Here is an 8,711-nt window from a genome sequence, read left to right on the forward strand (position 1 = left end):
TGTGAACTCATCAGTGATTAGATGGGAAGGTGGCAGAGGGAAACCTTTTGTTTACTAATGTAAGTTAATCCTGGCAGGACAATATGAAGGCATAAGTCATGCTCACTCTCTTTCAGACACACACGCACACACCCATCCCTGAGAATTTATCCCTGAGTCATGGTGCAGATCAGGATGCAGCTATAAACTCTGCATCAGCAGTCAAGAAAAAAAAATATCCTTAACAGATATACTCTAAAGAAAACAACAGCAAGTCAACAGCCTAAAAAAAGAATTTAACCCCCCAAAAAAGTACTAATCAGTCACTGAAATCATGTAGCTTGTTCTAGTAAATTTATTGTGGTATATATCATTATTTAAAATATACATTAATGACAGATTGTTTTAAAAATCAGGGTTTGAGTAAGCAAGACAGTAAGATAAAGAGAGAAAGAGTGAGAGGCTGTTTAAACAGGATCAGACAGAGAAAGGTACAGATCATTTTCACCATTAAAAAACTTTCACCCATCCTCCGTTTTTGTTTTTTGTCTTGATTCTCTCTTGACCCTCTTATTTGAGGGTTCTTTTTGATGATGAACACTTGTATTGTAGAAAACATGAGACATTTGTCAAGACTCTCAATGAAGAGTCCAAAATTCTAAGATGAACCAAAACAGTGCTTCCATTAAAACCTACCTGTTTTAACAGGTGGTAACAGGAGCTGATCTGGGATGCATAGCATCCATCCTGCAAAGACAGACATCTGTAATATACAAGTATCCACGGAGCATCGCTTTCAATTAATGTTGATACACAAACTGGCAAATATTGGTGTTACATACATTACTACTCTATGTCTTAGATTAGAGGCCATTACAGGTAGAAATGGCATAATCTGTCAGAACACCCCACTTACACACTTCATAAACAGGGGCAACACTAACAACAATCAGTGGCCAATAACACATAGTCCTTCGGTGTGAATCACAGGGAGGACTCAATACCATTTCCCATGGCAATTATTCTAGAGAAGAGGAACTGCAACAAAAGGAGGTGCTTACAGATGTGGCCTCCAGGGGGAAGGGCAAGAACCAAGCTGTCTCTAAGGGGACAAGCACTTGCAGAGCATGGCTTGGAAACATTAGAATTAGCTAAATGATTCCATTGCACGGTATTTAGCAGAATGACTGCAGAGGGCGCAGCCACAGCTTATATCCAAAGCGAGTTGGAATTTTGACTTGTTAAGGGTGTGGTTTGATGCCATAGTTACTTGCAGATGGCTTCCAGGACATCGAGGGTTCGTTTGATATCTCTGATCTGAGCAGCAAGTGTATGTATAGGTTGCATGGAGCGATCTAACTCCTCACACCGTGCCATGAGTGTGTACATTCCCTGCAAGCACACACATTCTCAAAGCAACATATAATATAACATGAAGGAAATATGATAAAACAAAACTTTCCCCAGGCAACGTACCCAAAAGCATTTCTCACCTTTATACTCATGTCCACTGACTCTCCCAAACTGTCCACTGAGTCTCTGTAGGTCTGGATATAACCAACACTTAATGCAGTCATCTAGAGAGAAAGCGAGATTTTATGAATATGTGCACCTCATGGGTGTGTATAAAGGCATATTCATTTTAGCAGGAGCCATGAACTTACACTCACAGAGCACTTTATTAGTAACCCCTGAACACCTACTTATTCATGTGATTATCTAACCAGTCAATAGTCTGGCAACAGTGCAATGCATAAAATCATAAAGACATGGGTCAGGAGCTTCAGTTATGTTCACTTCAACCATCAGATTGGGGAACAAAATGTGATTTCAGTGATTTTGAATGATCATTGGTGCCAGACGGGCTGGTTTGAGTATTTCTATAACTGCTGATCTCCTGGGATATCACGCTCAACAGTCTCTAGAGTTTACTCAGAATTGTGCCAAAAACAAAAAAGATCCAGTGAGCGGCTGTTCACGGAAATTCCTTGTTGATTATAGAGGTCAATGGAGAATGGCCAGACTGGTTTAAGCTGACAGAAAGACTACAGTAACTCTGATAACCACTCAGTAAAATTGTAGTGAGCAGAATAGAATTTCAGAGCCGAACCTTGAGGCGGATGGACTTCAACATCAGAAGACCACATCTGGCACTAGGACCACAGTGTTCCTAATAAAGTGCACAGTCAGAGAGTGTATGTCTCTTGAAGCAGAGTAATACTCACATTCTGTATGGTTCCATTGAGGCTTCGTAGCATCAGTTCTACACTTTGGGCCACTTCCTGTGTGTGTTTCTGCAGGTCCACTAGCACTGATGGGTCAATGGGTGGAATATCAGCAGGCCGACGCAGAGAGCTACGTCCACGTACAACCGGCCCTGAGCAGTCCACTGCAGTAGTCATATAAATACAGAGCACAGTTAAAATATTGTTAAAAGCTCAAATCCAACACCGATAAACCCCAGTCTGCCTCCATCCCCACCAAACACCACTATATACTTACAGTCTGTGTCCAGACTCAGCCGCGAGCTCATTTTAATCTTCTGTTCAAGATTTTTGGCGATGAAGTGTGTCAGATCTCCATCATGACTGACAGTTCCCTCCAGTTCAAGGGCACTGGATATGGTGGCTCGGCGTCCCTCCACCTGCACACCTCTAGTCGCGCCTCCACATGCCCCACTGATCTCATCCAGGCTCTTACTGTCCTGCATGCCACGCACGATATGTTCCCGCTCTGGCAAAGACCGCACACGCACCTCTGCCATCACATGAGCAGGGCACTGTGAATCATCAAGGCCTGGCACCAGAGTGGCAGTGGCCTGGTCAGGGGGAGGGGCTGGAAGAAGAGGAGGGGCCTCATCAGAAGAAATGGAAGTATTTGTTCGGACTTCATCATTGGAGGAAGACAAATAGGGATCGGACCATTTATACGTTTCAGAGTGAGTGGGAGGGTGTACTGTTGAGAGTACATCAACCGGCTGTGAAGAAGTGATAAAAAATTAGGCTTCAAATACATAAGTTTGTTTGAACTAAATTTGAACAAAAACAGAGGCAAACAACAAAAACTGAAGTTTATAGTGTTAAGGTACAGTTTATAGTGTATGCGCTTTTCCCACTGTTCTCCCAGAAATTTTGAATTATTTTCCGCCGTGTTGACTTGTTGGGCTCCATCCTATGATGTTTGTTATTCAGTCGTCATCATCATCATCAGAACGGCGGTTATGCGTTTACATGGCCACATTAAGCAGGGTTCTTGAGGAGACGTTAAACGGCATAAGGATATCGGTGTTCTCGTTTACATGTCATTTCAGAAAACCGCTTTCTGCAAAATCCCTGCAATAAAACCGTTTTCTATTTAAACAACTAATGCATGCCATCACTAAACAACCTTTGCTGGCTATGCTCAACAATGCTCGTAAGTATGAGCAGTTCGTCATGATGTGAGCCAGTCTTGAGCCGTTACAGATGCTGCAAAATGTTCTAGTATATTTGATATAATCGCCACATAATCTTGTAGTATGTGCAAAGCAGCAACATTGACGAACTGCTCCAGCCAATCGCATCTTATCATGCATCTTTGTACAGGAATGGAAAGGCACAACTTGACATTTTCATAATTGTGTTTTATTGAAATAAACTAAGAAGAAATAATTTTCTACAAATAAATAAATGGTCTGAGCACTATATGCTATGTTTTATTTACACTTACAGAGACAGACTGTCTACAAAATCAGTAAACAGACAACTTATGTACAGTGAGCTGATTGTGACCACCTATTTCTGGAAAAATCTCGTGATCACTAATTTTGCAAATTAAGTTTTTCGCTGTTGGTTGGGGATGCCTCTTGGACAAAGATCTTGTAATTTGTGCACCTCGTCTGCAATCTGTTGTGTAGTATATACAAGTAGACAACAGATGATGTAATGTACATATGTTTGTGGCTGTGCATTTATCCTGTTGTTCTCAATAGCTTTACCTCATTTTACCACTTCTACTTAGTCACAACTCAGACATAAACTTTAACTACACTGGCCGCCAAAAGTTTAAAATAATGTACAGATTTTACTCTCATTGAAAGAAATTGGTACTTCTATTCACCAAAGTGGTATTCAACTGATCACAATGTATAGTCAGGACATTAATAACGTGAAAAATTACAATTTAACAAAAAAATTCAGAACTTCTTAAACTACTTTAAAAAACTCCTCCACATGCAGCAATGAGAGCTTTGCAGATCCTTTGCATTCTAGCTGTCAGTTTGTCCAGATACTCGGGTGACCTTTCACCCCACGCTTCCTGTAGCACTTACCATAGATGTGGCTGCCTTGTCGGGCACTTCTCACTTTTCTTACAGTCTAGCTGATCCCACAAAAGCTCAATGGGGTTAAGATTCATAACACTCTTTTCCAATTATCTGATGTCTAATGTCTGTGTTTCTTTGTCACTCTAACCTTTTCTTTTAGTTTTTCTGTTTCAAAAGTGTCATTTTCTTTGCATTTCTTCCCATAAGGCCTGCACCCCTGAGTCTTCTCTTTACTGATGTACATGAAACCGGTGTTGAGCGGGTAGAATTCAGTGAAGCTGTCAGCTGAAGACATATGAGGTGTCTATTTATCAAATTAGAGACTCTGATGTACTTATTCTCTTGTTTAGTTGTACATCTGGCCTCCCACATCTCTTTTTGTCCTTGTTAGAGCCAGTTATCCTTTGTCTTTGAAGACTGTAGTGTACACCTTTGAATGAAATCTTCAGGATTTATTTGGGCAATTTCAAGCATTGTATAGCCTTCATTCTTCCTCAAATCAATGATTGACTGGCATGTTTCTAGAGAAAGCTGTTTATTTTCTTGCTATTTTTGACCTAATATTGACCTTCAGAAATGCCGGTTTATTGCATAATGTAGCAACTCAAAAACAAACACAAAGACAATGTTAAGCTTAATTTAACGAACTGTATTTGATGTAATGGCGTGATTTTCTAGTACCAAATTAGGAATTTAGCATGATTACGCAAGGATAAGGTGTTGGAGTGATGCTGCTGGTAATGGGACCTGTCAAGATTTGATTAAAAAAAAAAAAAAACTTTTTTCAAATAGTGATGGTGCCGGTTTTTTTTACATCAGTTATGTCCTGACTGTCCTTTGTGATCTGTTGAATGCCACTTTGGTGAATTAAATTTCCTTCCAATTTCCTTCTGAAAAAGCAAAATCTGTACATTATTCCAAACTTTTGGCCACCAGTGTATATAATTATTTTTGGAATGCGTTACCATAGCATATTTTCAATGTAACACTTACCTGTACAGAAATGAGAGTCTCTTTCCTTTGCTTGAACTCACTCTTGTCAATATTGTTCACCTCTTCATCGTCCCTCTTTTCTTCTTCCTCCTCTTCTCCTCCTCCTCTCCATTCTTCCAGTTCTCTTTTGGAGCAAGCTTGTGTTGGTTCTGTCTCAGATGAGTGTTTGTCCTTGTGTGTGCCATCTTCAGTTGGCAAGTGTATGTGTGTGGTGTTTTGAACTAACGACTCGTCTGAGTGTACTGTGTGTGATTGGAGTGTATGTGCTTCTCTGCATCCATAGTTCATGTGGTCAAGTGTCTGTGTAAGAGTCTCTGACAGGGCAGGCTTCCCCTCGTGAGGTTCTTGCTCGGAAAAATAAGCCACATCTCTTAACTTTAAACCCTGTGGGGTAAAACCATGAGGTCCTGACCAATCAGAGGTCTTAGGAGAGTCAGATGTTTCCAACCCATTGCTTGCTTCCTGCAAATCAGGAATGGTCAGAGGACAGTGGCTCATCCCTCCACCCGCTACAACAGAAAAATTTGCCATCATTAGGGATGCACAGTTTTTTTGGCCGATACGATACAGATTTTAACAAAACAATATAGGCCGATATTGATACAGATATTTAGCAACTTGCCTTATTTTGTCATCAGATCACTGTTTTACTTAGGAATGCTTAAAAATGAACACAGTGAAAGATAATGTGGCAGGGCGGAGGGCGGGGCCGGGTCGTGATCCTACGCACCCGGTCCCGTATTAGGCTAATCGAGGCTTGATTAGCCTAATACGGGACCGAGTGCGTAGGATCACGACCGCCCCGCCCTCTGCCCTGCCACAGATACATACAAGATAAGATACAAAAAATTACTAAATAAGATAAGATGATGACTGATGATGAACTTTATTTTTATTTTGTACTTCTAAAACAATTATGCACTTTTGTAAATGCAGCCTTTTAAGGTTTAGCAATCACACAATGCCATATTGCAATTTCATGCAGCATGCATTGGTATCATACAAATATCTCTGATGTCAAAGTCTGCAGGATTTAAAGCATTTTGGATGGTTTCCCTTATCTTGTAGCCAATAGGTAAGTGCCGCTTTAACAACTGTCACGTCCATTTATGCATTTTTTTCTGCATTAACGTAAGAAGGAGACAGAATATAAATGTATTATTACATGTTCTTAGGAGTGCCAACCCTTCTACGTATTGTGGCTATTAATATTTCTGGATAGTGCATATGAATTATCAGAGATGAATTCAGTGTGTGTTACTAATTAAATATAAATAAACCATCTGTTTTCATATAAGCTTTTTCATGCTTATTACCAATATGCCAATGGTTGTAAATTGGTCAATATTTGGCCGATAATTATCGGCAGCCGATACATTGGTGCATCCCTAATCATCATCACCATCATCATCTATATATTCTTATGTTAAGCACTGACAATTGTGACATCACTATGAACTGTGTATCAATAGCTGTATTTTTTTGTGTTTTACAAGTTATGCTGCGCCAAAGTCTTTTAAGCATGTCATGCTTTGGAATACTCTCGGGCAGCTATTTTTTTTAATGTAAAAGAGCGGCATGCAAGAGCAGCTCCTATCTACTTGAACGGGGAAACACCGAAATCTCCAATACAATTGGTCAAAATTATGATCAAAGAACATATCTAAAATCAGCAGTAAAATCTGACAACACTAGTATCATAAATTGTGCTTCTTTATCTCAGAAAATGCTATTTTTCCAGGCTTGTATAGCTAATACGCATACATGTTCTCTAGTTGACTGACAGGTGATGTCTGACTGCATATACAAGGTGATTGTCTCTTTAACCTGTAAGGTGGGACTTCTACATCCTTTGACCTTTCCAATTCAAAATTGCATACTACCCATACTATTCGTACAACTCCTGCCATATCTGTCTATAGCAGAAATAGTAAGAGTAGTATGTAATCTGCAATCCCAAATTAGACATATTCTCTGGTTGTGCTCTGTATTTTTACAATTTCCTCTAGAGGAACAGTCAATTAATCTATCAAGTTTAAGTAATCATTCAATCAAGTATATCAATCTAACTATTGGTCTGTCAATCAATAAATATCATAGCTTGAACTGTGCATTATAAATGCATATAGTTAAAAGCGAATGGCCTTTCTTTATTCCATCAAAAAAAATCAAAGCATTTAATAGGGCAATGCTCTGACAAGATATTGCAAATTAGCTGTAAAATGTCATATCATGAAAAGTTGATATTAAATCACACATTTGATAAATTCTATCAATATTCTACAGCCTACATTGAAAATCTGATCCATTTCAGATAAGTTTATCTGTTAATTAATTACAAGGTTGCAAGAAGAATCTAAAGACACTCTTGTCATGAATGATCTTACAGTACACAAGTCACATGTGTAAATACTGTTGCATCATCATGATTGAATTTTGTTTTAACAGCTGTCGTAAAGCTGTCACTTTAGTTGTTGGTCAGCGGTGAAATCACAAATTTAATTTAGTGAAATAAGCACTACACTGTAGTCATAGTTTATCTTGTGTTGGTGTGTCGCTCTCTCTCTCATGACAGAGGAACTGAAATCATATGACGCTGACATCATCAGCTAGCGGAGCTACAACACTGAATTAGTCCCATATGATTCATACAAATAAAAACTACGGCATTTTCTCTAACCGAAAGAAAAACAACAACATATTAATCAAATCAACTAGAGTCGCCAGACGTTATCTTTAAGATGAGCTTTAGATTTGGTGCAGGCCTCTGAATCCACAGATATCGGCGAAAACCAGCCGGTTTATTACCGTAACTAACTAACCACCGGAAAGCTGGATCATTTTGTAATCTGTCAGGGGTCTGCATAGCGCTTGTGGATTAGGAAGGTAAATATTTACCTGCTGCTTTTCGCCCAGAATGAAAGTTGCCAGAAAACTGAGTCCGGACTGAAAATGTGTCGTACTAAATCACTGACGTTGACGTTACAGTTCCGCATAATAGACAGGGATAAATGTAAGTGGACAGAACACGTGCATAAAATGTATCTAAAAAATATGTTGTGTGTTGATGTGCTATATATAAATATATTTTCTCAGAGGAGTTCGTTTAAGATTAAATTAATAGGACGATTGTCAAGAAACCTATCAAGAAATGGCCTAGTCTTATATTAGTCCAAAATCAAAAACAAAATTGCCAAAAAAAATAAAATAACAAAAAAGCGAATGTGGTTAAAAAAAAAGCGAACCCCCAGAGCCAATCATTTTAAAAACAATTTTGTAAAAAAAAAAATAATTTTACAAATATTACAGTAAAATCTTCATTGACAAATAAAGAACATAAAATAAATGAAGTGTCTTGAAAATAATATCGGAATGCAAAAATATATGCTAATCATTTATTTGTAAACAGGGATGTCTAGACGTTTAGTACACGTAT

The 8,711-nt window shown here is 38.8% G+C and overlaps 1 protein-coding gene across 1 annotated transcript; it reads right to left on the reverse strand.

Moving 5' to 3' along the window:
• Nucleotides 1-287: 287 nt before the first annotated feature.
• On the reverse strand, nucleotides 288-8,256 carry borcs6 (BLOC-1 related complex subunit 6). The gene is made up of 6 exons (XM_052094207.1): nucleotides 8,174-8,256; nucleotides 5,276-5,784; nucleotides 2,482-2,956; nucleotides 2,205-2,368; nucleotides 1,473-1,556; nucleotides 288-1,371 (listed from the first exon to the last, which is right to left on the reverse strand). Exons 2-6 carry the CDS (start codon nucleotides 5,771-5,773, stop codon nucleotides 1,246-1,248), a joined length of 1,347 nt encoding a protein of 448 aa, XP_051950167.1. The 5' UTR covers nucleotides 5,774-5,784; nucleotides 8,174-8,256; the 3' UTR covers nucleotides 288-1,245.
• Between the last annotated feature and the right edge of the window lie 455 nt (nucleotides 8,257-8,711).

The sequence above is a fragment of the Xyrauchen texanus genome, chromosome 27, assembly GCF_025860055.1.
Source record: "Xyrauchen texanus isolate HMW12.3.18 chromosome 27, RBS_HiC_50CHRs, whole genome shotgun sequence".
In the NCBI taxonomy this organism is placed as follows: domain Eukaryota; kingdom Metazoa; phylum Chordata; class Actinopteri; order Cypriniformes; family Catostomidae; genus Xyrauchen; species Xyrauchen texanus.